The sequence below is a fragment of the Lactuca serriola genome, chromosome 5 (genome assembly GCF_051521515.1).
Source record: "Lactuca serriola cultivar US96UC23 chromosome 5, Lser_US96UC23_V15, whole genome shotgun sequence".
Classification (NCBI taxonomy): domain Eukaryota; kingdom Viridiplantae; phylum Streptophyta; class Magnoliopsida; order Asterales; family Asteraceae; genus Lactuca; species Lactuca serriola.
In genome coordinates, this window is record NC_136412.1 from 324,268,576 (window position 1) to 324,284,341 (window position 15,766).

The window sequence follows — 15,766 nt, forward strand, 5'->3', positions numbered from 1 at the left end:
TTGTTTATTGCTTATTCCCACCGCAATAAGCTAATCCAAACACATTTAAAAAAAAATATTTATTCCCACCACAATAAGCAAATAAGCAAATAAGCAATAAGCTAAAAACTTTTTATCCAAACACCCCGAAGAGTTGAGAGAAAGAAACTTCTGAATAATTATGAATAGACTAAACTGCACAAATGGTCCCTGTGATTTACTGAAAATTGACACTTTGGTCCAAAAAGGTTTAGGCCCCGTTTGATAGTTGCTGACTGAGAAAGTGCTGACTGGGAAATGTCTGTCTGGGTAAGAAATCATGACTGAGTAAGAAATCCTATTGTTTGATTGTACATCTGACTGAATATGCTGAATGATGAAAAATGACCATTTTACCCTGCTGTTATATATAGTGATGGGTTAGTAGCTGAATAATTATAAAAACATACATATTATCATACAAAATGTAAATTACACACAAATAAAAAATGTCGTACAAAATGTAAATTAAACATAAATCATTTAATATCCAAATAAAAACATAATGAAATTTAAAATAACATAATAATTTAATGTAAAGTAGGTGAAAGTAGTTGATTTGCAATCTGATCACGCAAAACACGCATATATTCAACGACTTCTGAACCCCATTCTATGCCTTGTATGTTTTCTCTATCAATTCCCCTACCTTGGACGTCAGGAATAACCATAGTGTCCTCCTTAAAATTTCTAAACAAGTCATCTTCTATATTGTATTTCCTTATAAAATTATGGACTGCGACACAAGCAATGACTATGTCTCTTTGCACTGTAAAAGGATAAGGAGCCATTTGTTTTAAGATTGAGAATCTCGCCTTCAATACACCATAAGGATGCTCAATAACATTTCTAAGTTGTGCATGAGCATAACTGAACCTCTCTTCTCTAGTTAAAGGTCTGCCGCTTCGAAAATCGGCTAACCAATACCTAGTATTGCAGTATGGAGCCATAAACTCACGAGTGTTTGTATATGTGGCATCACAAAGGTAATATTTATCTGCAAATGAATGTGACATATTATATAATGACACATATTATATAAAGAAGATAGATAATAAAATTATATAAAGATTACAAACCTGGTGGAGGAAATGGAAATCCAGAAGTCGAATTGAATTCAACTTCTTTCAAAACTCTTGAATCATGTGCTATACCCTCCCATCCTGCCTAAACAAAGGTGAATATCATATCAAAATCACAAATTACTATTACATTTTGAAAACATTCTCCTTTTCCTCTTCCTCTATAACAAGTTTGTTGAGCAACAGGTACAACCGCATGGACAAGAGTTCCATCTAATGCATCTATTGCTCCGGAAAAAGTATTTTTTAACCGTCTATGTCGTTCCGAGTTATGTCTTGTTAGATTAGGAGTTGTTGGTACTATAATTTCTTTTGCAAAACACATCATTGCTGTTAGGACCTCGTGAAAACATTGATGAATCGTTTGTGTGGAGTGATGAAATCTTCCCTTAACCACGCGGAAACGTTCATTATGTCCTATAACATGTAAGAATATAGCCATCTTCTCTTCAATGCTTATTGTCCTACTAGCTTGCAACCAATTTTTTGGGTAAAGTGGTTGCATAATAAAGCAAATGCATCTTGTGTAAGACGCATCAGATCGAAACATTGTGTAGGGTCTCCATACATCAAATCTTGCGTATACGCATACCCGCTTGAATCATTATCTCTAATTCTATGAATTCTGATTAGCCTGCACCGGTTTGACCTCAACCAATAAAACACAAGTAAAAGAAAAGCTACAACTTCACCACCGGAAACCATACTTGACCTGTTACAAACAATTAGGTAACATGTTAAAGTAACAAAAGTCATATAACACAAACGTCATATAACAAAAAACTAGTAAATAACAAAAGTCATATTCAATATCCAAATATCATCCAAAGTAACAAAAGTTACATAAAAAAACTAGTACACATCATCCAAAGTAACATCCAAAAAAGTCATCAAACATAGGATCCAAAAGTCATGCAAATAACAAAAAGTCACACAACAAAAAACTAGTAAACATCATCAAAGGTAACCATACTTCGTACCCGCACCCATTACCCATGACTCACAACTAGTATGCGGAAGTCGTAACCAAACTTTTCTAACATCGACACTTTCACCAAATAGCAAAAGAGCGGTCTTGTGTCTTTCATCTTCTTCTCCCTATTCCATTTTGTTTAATTTCTCCATACACGCATCAACATCATTATCCATTTCACTTTTTTCAATTCTTTCATTTTTTTCCACTAACGACCTTGCAAGCTTGACAATATCCTCTTCAACTTATAATCCCCTTGCATCTCTCTTTTTTCCACCAACTTTCGTATTTTTTGAACTCCCCGAAGATTCTCCACTTGCACCTACGTGTTGTGTAGAGGTTTCCATTGGAACATCATCATCAAAATCATGGGCACTAAACTCTTCTACAAGACGAGGGAGTGTAGAAGATGGCCCCCAACTTTGAAAGCCGGTTGAGGTCGACCCTTCAAATAGTTGGGTGCAAAGATCAGGAAACAACAGGGGTTTAGTTTTCAATGACAACACGAATTTGTTTAACTGTTTACAATTTTTATAAATATTAGTACTTTTTATAAAAATAATTATAATAGTATTTGTTATAGAAATATTACCTTCCCCTCTTCCTTTCATTGTTCATCAGTCAGGTTAAATTTATTTTTTATAGGGTCATATATATTGCCGGTTTTGTTTTTCAGTTTCACCCAAGCAACATACTTTGATTTGTAGTAGTCAAAGTGGTTTCTCATTTGCTTCTGATCAACCTCTTTACCGTGTTCGTTCATCAATTTTTCGCGTACTATCTTCCATGAACTAGACTTAAGCCCAGAACCCTCACGACCATTAGTAGTTAGTTCATGGATACATGCATCAAGAAAAGTTTTGTCCTCACTTTCGTTCCAAACCAACATCCTAAAACATTAATATTTAAAGTAATTTATCATAAGTTTTATTAAGATAAACAAAAAAAATCCAGCTTTCATAGCTTATAAACAAAAAAAAAAAAATTCACAGCATTGCCAACATAGCTTGTACACAAAAAAAGATTTCAAATTTTGTTCCAAACCAATATTGCCATCATAACTTTTATATTTCATAGCTTATAAACAAAAAAAAAAGTGTGATTTTTGATTTCATAGCTTATACACAACCAAGTTTCAGATTTCATAACATTATAGCAACATGAATTTCTGATTTCATAAGCAATTTAAGATTTCATAACATTAGACCAAGAACAATTTTTTATTTCAAAACCAATTTTTGATTTTTGATTTCACAGAAAGGGCAACAACTCAAAACAATAATTGCAAGTTACTCATCATTTATTACATATATAATGTTATGAATGAGTCATTTGATGCATCATCAACACTATACACATGATTCTTCTTCAGTTGTTTTTATGCAATTTGATACAGGAAAGCTGCAACTTTGTGAACAACAATGGCAGACAAGAAAGAAAAGCCTAGCTGCAATTTGATACATATAATTTCATAGATTATACAATGAAAAAAATTATGATTTCATAATCTATACATACATTATACACAATTAAGATTTCAGAGATTATGCACAAATTTTTTTTCTGATTTCTTACACTATACACAATTAAGATTCTAGAGATTATACAAGCAGGAGAAGATGTTATACCCTAGCATTTTCAGATTTCATAAACTATTTAAGAGGTTTTCGGATTTTGCTTACGTGTGTTGAAGATTATAGCCGGAGAAGATGGGATGATTCTGGTCGGAGAAGACGGACGAAGCTTGGACGGAAGGAGGGCAACTTTCCGGCTGAAGGAAGAAGACGACGATTAAAGGAAGAAGCTGGTGATCTTGTGTTGATTGAAACCTGTCGAAGGGAGAAGAATGGTTGCCGCTTTTCTTTTTAGGTCACGAAGGGAACAATAGACATGGGGTAGGGAGGTCTTTTTTCCCAGTCAGATGCATCTCCCAAGTTGACCTATTCAACCGATTGACCTATACCTGCTGACCGAAACAACACATTTCAAACAACATCCGACTGACCGAGTCAGCCAAAATTGCTGACTCATACGGGTTTCAAACAGCCCCTTAGACTAGCACCACAGGTCCAAAGTTTTCATTTTATTGTGAGTTTGGTCCAATTTACTTTAAAAATTTTTGAAATGACGATTTTACCCTTCTTTTTTGTTTTTTCAGTTTATTTATTTATTTATATATTTTTATGATTAAAAATTTAATAAAAAATTACCTCTCTCTCTCTCTCTCTCTCTCTCTCTCTCTCTTTCTCCACAAACACATAGATCCACAAGGAGGCTTCCGATTCATTCTCCAAATCTTCTCTTCCTCTCATCCCTTTGGTTCACAAAATGGTAACTCTAAACCAAAACAATCCCAATAAACCCTGTAAAAATCGTCTCTTATCTCCTTTATTACAGATTGGTGTTTCCTTTGAAATCGATCAGATCATGAGAAATTAAATCATTCATAGAAATTTTCACGACGCTTCATCCATTGTAGTCAACAAGGATCTGGTAAGCTATGTAGGTCGACACCAAATACACCCAATTTTAGCTTTCAACTTCTTTGTTGCACAAAGACTTCACTGAAAATTCAGGTTCAAACCCAAAGGTATTCTTCTTTGAAGTGTATGAGCATCATGTGGGAATCTTGAACTCTAGTTTATGTTTCCAGATTTTCTTCATACCTTCTTATTGATCTGAGTTAGTGTTTCTGTTATATGTCAGATGGACCAACAATTGATTTTGATCTAGTTGAAGAACGAAAAACCCTAACCATAATGCTATCTGGAAACCTTTTCCTATCGCAGATCTGAGAAATGCTCCAATCTAAAACTCACAAACCAAACGACATGCTTGATTTTCTCTATATCGAAGACTTTAAAGAACCAATTTGTGGTGTTTGATAGTTTCCAACGACGTATGTTGCTTTCCGATGTAACAATCTACCAAACGACACCAGTCATTTTTTTGTGTGTCTTCTATGGGTTATTGATAGAGAAGGAGATGTGTAAAGAAAGATGATGAAAATAAGGGATTGATTTTTTTTTCTGAACATATTAAGATGAACAAAGGGACATTCCAAGAGTACATAGAGTGTTGTGGTGTTTATTGGATGAAGTAGGAAGTGAACCCTAGTTATCTTGAGGGAGGGAGGGAGAGAGAGAGAGAGGTAATTTTTTATTAAATATTTTAATCATAAAAATATATAAATAAATAAATAAACTGATAAAACAAAAAAAGAAGGGTAAAATCGTCATTTCAAAAAAGTTTAAAGTAAATTGGACCGAACTCGCAATAAAATAAAAACTTTGGACCTGTGGTGCTAGACCTAACCTTTTTGGACCAAAATGACAATTTTCAGCATACTATAAGGACCATTTGTGTAGTTTTGTCTTATGAATAAGGTTGACCGAAGATATTTGATAAGGAGGCGGTGGGAAGAATCCGGAAGCGGATAAATCCGAACGATGATCAACACGTGTGTATAAGAATGTAAATATTTCCATAAAATGCCCAGGTAAACGTAACCTATAATAAAAGGACCATTTCTACCAAACAATACCCCGGTTCACTATTGCTAAGCTCGCATCCTTTAATATATATATTCACCATAAATCTAAAATTTTTATTTATTTATTTGTTTATCGTATTTAATTGATACTTATGAGTCTTAATTAGATATGTTTAAAATAGTAAAAAAAAATCATTTTGTTAATTAAATGAATAATATACATTAGATCAAAACTTATGTCAAAAATCTCCAAATCCACTATCAAAAACTTAAGTATAAATTAATAAAATTGGTCCAAAGTTTGTTTTATCAGGACATGTGATTTTCTTAAGTTTGGGAGTCAAAAGTGTAGTTAGGCAAAGTTGATAGGTCTCATTGTAAAGCATGTGGGGACATGTCTGCAAATTTCCAATTTTTATCATATTATCTAAACTGAAGAGAGTAATAGATGTAGTAGTTATTTGGAAGCAAATTAAGTGAGGAAATTAGTTAAAACAAGTAGAGTCGAGCATTTGGGGCCATTGTTAAAGTATATTCTAACCTTAATATATGGGATAAGTTTGTGTATGTTGATTTTTGGAGTGGATGTTAAATATATAACTTAAAAACTAGTAAGAATGTACATAAAATTATGCTGTACATGGTCTTAATTGTTACAAATTTGTAAAGAATAATCAACTTTGGCAGCTAGGGTTCTTGTGTAAACGAATAGGTCATATTTGAATCAGATTATTAAGTTGTGAATCAAATCGGATAGCTTAATTAAGGTTTTGTAGTACTCTTGTTCGAGGCTTATTATTGCAAAAATTGGTTTTAATTTGACCTTAATATAACTTCTTTCAATTTATCAAGTCCCTTCATATCTCTCCATTAGTTCTTGGAGTCTTCTTTACTATTTTGAATTCCTTCTTTATTTTCAAGTATAGTTGTTTGTTAGGTTCATAGACGTCTTATGTAGAATGTGCTGATCAGTCTCTCCTTGTCGAGAGATTGAGATTGATCATATATATATATATATATATATATATATATATATATATATATATATATATATATATATATATATATATATGTGCTGATCAGTCTCTCCTTGTCGAGAGATTGAGATTGATCATATATATATATATATATATATATATATATATATATATATATATATATATATATATATATATATATATATATATATACTAATAAGAACAAGGCCTACATTTACATGATGATCGATGACCATTACTTATGAAAATTATTAAAGTACACATACTATATAGGATTAACATCAAGAAAACAACCATTAAAGGGCTTTTCAAGTATAGTTGTTTGTTAGGTTCATAGACGGTCGACCGTGCCTCCAAAATTGGCTACATCAAGAAAACAACCATTAAAGGGCTTTTCTGTCTTTTAACACCTTAGCAACAAGCCAAATACACTAAGAATATATAAAAGTCTGTAACCTCTTCATCTGGGATCTTCATGATCAAGTGTTCAAAGTATACACGAGCAGCTGATGTGTGAGATATCCTCACTCTCATAGTAAACCTATCTCCAATCTGTTTTCACCAGAATACCAAACTATTAAGGGTAGTTGAGATTTGAAAATAAATTTCGAATTATCAAAAATATAAATACATACTTTCAAATGTCCAAGAAATTTGAGTGATAAGTCTGACAGCGCTATCGCGTTACCAGTTTCAGCAATTGTATCGATATTTATGCCAATCTTTTGCAAAAGTTCACGATGAGCTGTTTAACAATTGTCAAGATAATAACTTTTTAATCTCATTAAATAACTAATTGAATCATGTGAATTAAAGACCGACCATGTTGACAATAATTAGCAAAGACTGCATTGCTCACAACTCCATATTGATCCAATTCGTAATCTTTAACCCAGAGTTCAATCTCGTGAAATTGACTCATTCTGTAAAGAAGGATTAACAACAAAAATGGATTCAATCTACCAATAGAAAATTATTCATATGGACATTAAATTTCGAAAGCAAACAGTGGCAATTAATTAAAGAAAGAAAAATGATTACCCTGTAATTGCATGACAAAGCAACAACTAAGGAAACTGTAGGCTAAATAATAGGATCAGTTTAGTAATTACCCTTTGCTACCTTTGAGATCAAAGGAAAAATTGGTTGAGCTACGAATAGGCGTTGGCAGCCGCCGGTGGTTCGTCCGGCGAAGTAAGTGAACATTTGATGAAGGAAGGTGGAGGCCGTCGGAGGATGTTTTGACACGTGAGGACGGAATGATCACATGCCCCGGGGAGAAGACTGCCTGCGACAGCGACATTTCGCCTGCGTTTTTATCGAAGGATTGATGTTTTTGGGCGATCAACTCTACTGAGTCTTATAAGGTGGTAGCCAAATATACAGATACCACCCTTACTCTTTACAAAAATTTTGCTAATAAGTACTATTCACAAATGAGATATAAGGTAATACGTAATAGCCAAGTTGGATATATATATATATATATATATATATATATATATATATATATATATATATATATTCTAATTTTTTGAGTTCGGCTTTTTAGTTCACCTGGGGATGTTTTATTTTTTTAAGTCCGTCTGTGAAACTAAGACCATCCGTTATACCCACCACATACCGCATATGTGGTGGGTGCCACATCAGCATCACATTCCTCTACCACTAACATGGGATACCTACCACTAACACACCACTCCACCTCATTTTTTTAATTAAATTTAATTCAAAAATACATTAAAACACACACACACACACACACACACACACACATATATATATATATATATATATATATATATTAAAATACTAATTATAAAAATAAGTTATTTAATAATAACAATAAGAATAATATTTTAAATAAATCATATTACTTAAATAATTAGGAATTATAAATCTAAGGTTTATTTTGTCATTTTAAAAACTATTTATGTTAAAGGATTTCTAATCAGGGGTATTTTCTATCAATTTATTATATCTCAGGGGTAAAATTTGTTAAGACATACAAACTATGTCTTCTTCCCCGACCAAAATACCCAGCTCGCAGTCCTATTTTTTCACAGTTTCAGCTTCAAATGAGCAATCCAATCTCATTGGTCGTTTTGATTCGTGATGCCCACCACTGAAGACCACGAGCACGGAGAACCACGGTGGTTCGGGCTAGTGTGCACGGACCACGGTCGTGGCCAGCTAGACCACGAGACCCACCGTGGTCTGTATACCAGTAGGCCTAAGGTGTTGTTTGTTTTTCTGAAGGAAAAATTCAAAAAGTCTGCGGACCACCTCTGCAGCAGAAGAGGTGGACCAAACGGCTGCAGACTGTAATAAAAAACGTGTTTGTTTTTTTTAACATTTACATACTGCTGCAGACAATAAAAATTTAAAATAAATTAATTTAAAAAACAACATTAAAATGAATTAACTTATTTAAATCAAATAGGAAAAAACAGAGATATAAATTTAATGTATTAAATGTTAAAGGGATGAAAATAAAATATAGTAAATAAGTAAATGACCATAAATGTAATATTAAATATATTTCAAGGACCATAAACGTAATATCTAAAAAACAACGTATTATCGTTCTTAGCTTTTTGGAAAAAAAAAGTGCCTATTGTTTTTTGGTTGGATTTTTTAAGTTTAGGTTTGAAGGGGTGAGAAAAGGTGGGAAGAGGTACAACAAGTGCTTCTCCAAGAAGCACACGGGCAGAGGTTTTAAGCTCAGAAGACTTCCGAAAAACAAACTGCTGCGGGACAAAAAGTGTTGTGTGTGCTGCGCCAACAATAAGAGTTTTGAAGAAGTTTTTAAGAAAAACAAACAACACCTAAGTGAATATATGAGTAGTTTAAGAGTAAATTAGATTGTTTTTAAAAAAAAATAAGTTTTTAAAATTATTATATATCTAATTGTTGAATTGTTTTGTGTTCAGCTTTATATCTTTGAGGGTACGCATCGTGAATGCGTGATGCGGTAAGTACTATTGTATAATGAAAAGTGATAAAAATGACATAATTTCTTCATACATTGCATTGAAAATATGATAGTCATTTAAAAAATATGAGATTTAAATCAGATTGGACACTTCGTACGAATTACTGTGGATTAGAAAGAAAGGGAGGGACGTCTATTTTTTACGATGGGTGGTGTTGTACAATTTTGATAATTGTTTGTTATTTTTGAAAATTGACATCCACGATGTGCACTCTATGAACTGGAGGGTGTTGCTGTGAATTTTTGACAATTGACTTAATCAATCAAGGTTTTTGTTGAGGTGAATGTGAAATTGTTTCAATGTGAAGATGTTGGATGTATTTTAGCCATTAGATGATTATCTTCTTAGGAAATTAAAGCTGCTAAAGTTAAATTAAATTGAAATTTGAAATGACTAAAAAAATTATTGGTTATGGAAAATCGGGGTCATTAAAATCAGAGTAACAAATAAACTTTTTTTTTTTTTTTTTTTTTTTTTTTTTTTTTTTTTGCATAGAATCATAATAGAAATTAATTTGCAATTGTTATTCACAAAGTTGAAGGAAATTATGCTATTTGTTGAAGACATATTATTCAAGATGCATATCTCGAAATTACGACAATCCCTAAATATTATTAAAAGACAACCTTTAATTCATCAATAAAGCAATCATGACCTTTGATTGTATTTCAATCATATGATTTCCACCCTTGGATAAAATTGGTGACATCATCTCATCCAAATATAATTCAAATATTTAATTATTGAATCTTTAAATCTAGCAACTAAATTTCAATCACAATTACATTTAATTATAGAATATATCATACTTTCTAAAATATATTTCACAATTCGAGCACAATTACATTTAATTATAGAATCTTTAAAACCAACAATTATGTTATCAATTGAAGCATATCATTCTATTTATATATTAGGTATCTTCATAAATCTTGTCAAAAACATGAATAGCCGCCCCATCTTTCTCCTCTATTTTTTCTCTTAAACCATAATTCCCTAATCTTATTTGTCCTCATGTCAATGGTTGTGCTTCAATTGATGCTTTCTGTGTTCATAATAGAATGTAGCACCATAAGTTGGTTCCTTTTTGCTCATGTATTCTTAGAATTTGCGTATTGCCTCTTCCTTGCATCTCCAATTATCACACATCTGTTTTGGCTTCACACAAATCTCTACAAACCGAAGTAAGCATCTCCATCTTTTGACAATCTATGCCATCATTTACCCTAATTAATTTTGTTTATAATTTAACTCCCTTATTTATAGTTTTTGGCTTCAAAATTCAAACATGTTTAATTTCTTTTCTTTTTTTAAAACTCATTAAATAAACATATCAATAATTTGTTATCTTTATTATATATTAAAACAATCTGGACCATTGATTGTATTTCAATCATATGTTTTCCACCCTTAGATTAAATTGATGACATCATATTCTCCAAATGAAATGTATTTAATTCCAATAAAAACTTTCTAATTGTCAAACAAAATTAACTTAAATCCATTGAAATGGAATGTATTTAATTCTAATAAAAGTTTCCCATATTTTAAATCTTAAAATTCCGGTTATAAAGGTTTTAAAATGGTCAACATTAAAAACATATTACAAAAGACATTTCAATTAAGGAAATAAATATCAACCATTAATATAAATTTGTTTATATTAGTAAACTATTAATATAAAATCCATTTTTATTAGGAAACCATTAATACCAAAAATCAAATTCAAATTATGACATAAATATACAATTTATCTTTGAATTTGTGGCTCACACTTATTTTCAATCGTTGCTTTGCTTCAAACATTCTCTTACAACATCATTCTTATTGTTTATAACTTTCATCATCATTATCTGCTTCAAACCTTCGTTGTTGTGCACTAGAAGGTCAGTACCTTCTTTCGTTTAATTAATAAAGATATATTTTTTAGTGTTTGAATGTAAATTAATATCCTAATATGATAGTTGAATTACAACATTTCTAACTTTAAATTGAAATCATAACTAAAGGTTATTGATATTGTTGGATGAATTTTTTGTTAAGTATGATTTGAAGGTTTAGGGGCAGAAAGGTAAATTTATTTGTGATAGAATAAAGATGGGAGATTCGAATTTACCTTTTGAAGGTATCAATAAACTCCTAAATTTATGTGATTTATTTTAATTTGATAGCAAATTAGATGCAGAAAACCTTTAAGTAAGGAAACGTAAGGGCAAAAGGGTAATTCGACTTAAGAAACTATAAAAGCATTGGGATGGAAAAGCAACTCAACAATAGATATTGAGATGACACGTATACTAAAATGATTCTTTTAGCATGATACTTCCTTTTTTTATCCAAAGTCTAAATCATTAATTTAGTATGGACTATGTTCATCAAAAGGGTAAATCGGTAATTTCATTTAAAAATAGATCAAATCGGCTGTTGCTACTATTTATGTTTGTTTGATTATCTCAACTTGGCTATTGTTTTTGACTTTATTTTCGAATATAATAACTTCATATTATACTATTTTTAGGAATGTATATTCAAAGTACATTGTTATACCATTTTTAACAGTAACATGTTGTGATTTTTTCGTGTTGTAAATGTCTTTTAATTTATCTTTTATTCACTATTAATGGGATGAATTTTATAAACAATTTAATCCATAAAGGGTTAAACTATAACTATTCTAATTTGTATATGTTTCTGTACAGTAAATACAACCTTTCAAAGATTGTTTTCTATGGCTAACAAAATTATGTTTCTATTTTTGAAATCTAATAAAACATTACATAAGGCTTTTTTGGTTTAACATATTACATCATTCAGTCTAGATTAAGTCAAACAAAACAACAATGTACAACTTTTCATATTAAATGTTTAACCTATTAACTTGGACTCGATCCTCAACAACCTCTATAAACTGAAATAGCTATGTGATTTTTTTTTACAAATTATAGCAACATACTTACCATGAAATAAGAACTTTTAATGTAAACTACAACTTAGTTTTTTTTTTTATCGGTAACAACAATATAACACACTTAATATCAACATCCTTGCCTACCTGTTTCTCTAAATATTAATACATGGACCATATCAACATCCTTGAATATCAGATTTACGGTATTACAGACAAAGTTTTTATTTGATTCTTAAACTTTCTATGTGGTTGTATTTATATGGTAGAAACAAATTGCATAATTACAATTAACATTTTTTTTTATTAAACTTTGTATGTAAGTATGAAACAACAATAAGTATATTTTTGAAGGAAGATTGTTCAAAATAATTTGCATAATCTAAATACATGTTAGTTTAGTTCATTTCTTATACTTTCCTATAACATTGGATTTTTTTTGTCATGTTACATTCAAAAGATGGGTTATTAGAACATGCACCTTAGGTGTTTGACGAAATGTTACAAAGAATCTAACACAAGTTCTCTACGCTAATCTTACAACCAGGTATAAATTTTGCTTTTATTTTTTTTCTAGATTTATTAGCATCATGTGTTTTTTGATGTTTGCAACTTTGTAGTGTTACATGTTTTTTTTTGTTTCGTCCTCAAGTTTTTCTATCTCTGATAGGGCTTCATTTTGTATATTTATTGTAAACTATCGATTCAATCTATTGCACTTTGTTATGACTTTTATCAGCATGATATGATTCTAATAAATTGCCCATTTCTTGGTCTTTAAGAAAAAGATGTTCTAACTGGATTACCATCTACGACTGTAATATTTTATTTTGTTGATTAAGCAATCTATGATTTGGCTATGATGGTTTTTACGGATTATGTTTGGACTGATAATTGTTCATGTCATCAAAAAAATACATCCAACAAAAAATGAGAGACAGTTTTTTTATATTAATACCCTCGTCTAACTTTAAATGATCTTTTTTCAACTTTGATGACATGTAACAGAGTTTTGGCTGAAATTTTCAATTTTGTCGGCATATAACAAGTTATGACTTAAATAATGATATTAGATATTTGGGCAATCAGGTTCTCTTCGATTCTAAAATTAGTTCGTAGAAAATGGTCCAATTTGGTATTATTGATCTCACAAAAGGTAAATCTCATATCTCTTTTAGCGTATCCATTGAGTTTAATAGTTTCTTGTCTATATTTGTTTTTAAAAAAAAATGTTAAATCTTGATTTAATGAATGCAAGTCAACAGGTAGTAAAGGTGCAAGAAGAACAAAGTATTAAATATAAGATGATCATGCCTATGTTAAAGCCAAAATAAAATTCTAAAGTAACAAATGCTAAATTCGAAAGATAGACACTTGTAATGCAGAATACATATTATACTTCCCAAATAAATAACCAAAAACTAACCTCATCGTCAAATAAATTACATTTTAACTAACATCAATAAATTATGATTATATTGTCTTGATTTTTAATTATACATTATAGCGAATCAGTTAATATATAGTCAGTATTCTTATATTCGTATCGGTTTTTAACTACAAAAACTTTATTCAAATAATAAAAATGAAATAGAACATATACGATGGTAATAATACAAAAATAACCTTCAAATTTGGTCTGATACAAAAAATAGTCTAAAACTTATTTCTAAAAGCAACAAGAAATAACAATGAACTTTTAAAAAGAAATGAGAAATTGAAGCGAAAATTTCAAAACCATCAAGAATGTATAATATAGGATGATACTAATGCTGAAAAACACTGAGTTTGGTCTGATGCGAAAAAGTAAATTTATATGAAAGTAGGATTGCAGTAATACTAAAAGAACCTATATGTTTTTTATCTGATGCAAAAATGGTCGAAACATACTTCTAAATCTGCAAGAAATAGAAATGAAATTTTAATTCATCTTTAAATAACCATTTAATAGCTATATGTAAAAGATATGAATACTCAACAATTAAGACCATAGACCTTACACAAACGTCTGCAAATGTCTTGAAGTAAGCATTCATTTTTCCATTATTTTATCATTATCATAAAAAATAATAAAAAACAACATCCTCATGTGTTTATTGTTTAATTTGTAACAAAATAACAAGTAATTTGTGTGTTAATTATGTATTTTTGACATTTTCAATGAATCACGAGCAAAATCTAAATCGAGCAAACATAACTGTTTTTATATTTATTTATTAGAGTTTCTTTATATTTAATATTGTGGGGGGTTTATGTGGTTCATTTCGAATAGACATAAATACGTTTCTAATTTTTGAAATAATCAATTCTATTTTGCAATATACCATGAAATAACAATGTATTTTGAAAGTACATTGTCAAATGTTGGATTATACTTGCGTAGACTTGTTTTCGTGCATGGTCAGCTATATGTAGTTGTTTTCCGTGTCACAAGTAAAAAAGGTTTGAAGATACTTTGTGACGAGAAAGGTCGTTCAACTAATCAAACAGAAAAATTGTTCACAAAGAGGTCATTCAACGACTATATATATTTACTGATTTCAGTGTATTTTCTATACATTTCAATAATACCAATAACCCTGATTTTTTTATAATTATTCTGCAATATCTATATACATTTATATTTTATTTATGTGTTCCCGCATTTAACGCGGGTCATAATCTAGTATTATATAAAAAGCCAAAGAAAGCATTGTGATATGATTGGTATTGACTTTCTTATCGTGATTTTTAAAAATCAAGCAAATCGCTTAAAATGAATTTTATCATGTAATTTTGTATACTTTATTTAGGATCAAACTCACAACAATATTAAGACTCTAATCAACTTCAATAAGATAATAAAAATCATATCCAAATGTAATATCTAAACATTTCCATTCTATCAAATATAATTGTATCCCATATCTACTTAAAAAGATTCAGTATACAATAACAAAAATTAATACCTTAAAACCAATTGGAGTATCTATAATAATGTACATCTTAAGTATTTCATAACAGTATAATGTGCTTTTATTTTTATTATTATACTTAACTAGATGTAAGACTCATGTATATCTACTTAAAAAGATTCAGTATACAATAACAAAAATTAATACCTTAAAACCGATTGGAGTATCTATAATAATGTACATCTTAAGTATTTCATAACAGTATAATGTGCTTTAATTTTTATTATTATACTTAACTAGGTGTAAGACTCATGTATTACATGAGTTAATTAAAAAAAATTAAATTTAAAGGTCTAAGTATTTAAGAACTTTGGATTTATAAGAAAATAAAAAAAATAATGAATTAT

The 15,766-nt window shown here is 30.1% G+C and overlaps 2 protein-coding genes across 2 annotated transcripts; both read right to left on the minus strand.

The window, feature by feature from the left end:
• Positions 1 to 548: 548 nt before the first annotated feature.
• LOC145050916 (uncharacterized) lies at positions 549 to 1,428 on the minus strand. Its single transcript, XM_078999097.1, has 3 exons — positions 1,231 to 1,428; positions 1,173 to 1,185; positions 549 to 1,015 (listed from the first exon to the last, which is right to left on the minus strand). The coding sequence occupies exons 1-3, from the start codon at positions 1,426 to 1,428 to the stop codon at positions 549 to 551; spliced, it is 678 nt and encodes a 225-aa protein (XP_078855223.1).
• Positions 1,429 to 6,889: 5,461 nt separating this feature from the next.
• Positions 6,890 to 7,953, minus strand: LOC145051936 (acyl-acyl carrier protein thioesterase ATL3, chloroplastic-like). Its single transcript, XM_078999764.1, has 4 exons — positions 7,677 to 7,953; positions 7,387 to 7,487; positions 7,200 to 7,309; positions 6,890 to 7,116 (listed from the first exon to the last, which is right to left on the minus strand). The coding sequence occupies exons 1-4, from the start codon at positions 7,865 to 7,867 to the stop codon at positions 6,976 to 6,978; spliced, it is 543 nt and encodes a 180-aa protein (XP_078855890.1). The 5' UTR covers positions 7,868 to 7,953; the 3' UTR covers positions 6,890 to 6,975.
• Positions 7,954 to 15,766: the final 7,813 nt, after the last annotated feature.

What these genes read in the sequence shown, in the direction of transcription:
- LOC145051936 (XM_078999764.1), bottom strand. Translation starts at nt 7,867, where the DNA reads ATGTCGCTGTCGCAGGCAGTCTTCTCCCCGGGGCATGTGATCATTCCG. An exon ending in GATCTCAAAGGTAGCAAAGG is followed by an intron (nt 7,488 to 7,676) that starts GTAATTACTAAA and finishes CCTTCTTTACAG; the next exon opens with AATGAGTCAATTTCACGAGA. An exon ending in AATTTCTTGGACATTTGAAA is followed by an intron (nt 7,117 to 7,199) that starts GTATGTATTTAT and finishes TGGTGAAAACAG; the next exon opens with ATTGGAGATAGGTTTACTAT.
- LOC145050916 (XM_078999097.1), bottom strand. Translation starts at nt 1,428, where the DNA reads ATGATGTGTTTTGCAAAAGAAATTATAGTACCAACAACTCCTAATCTA.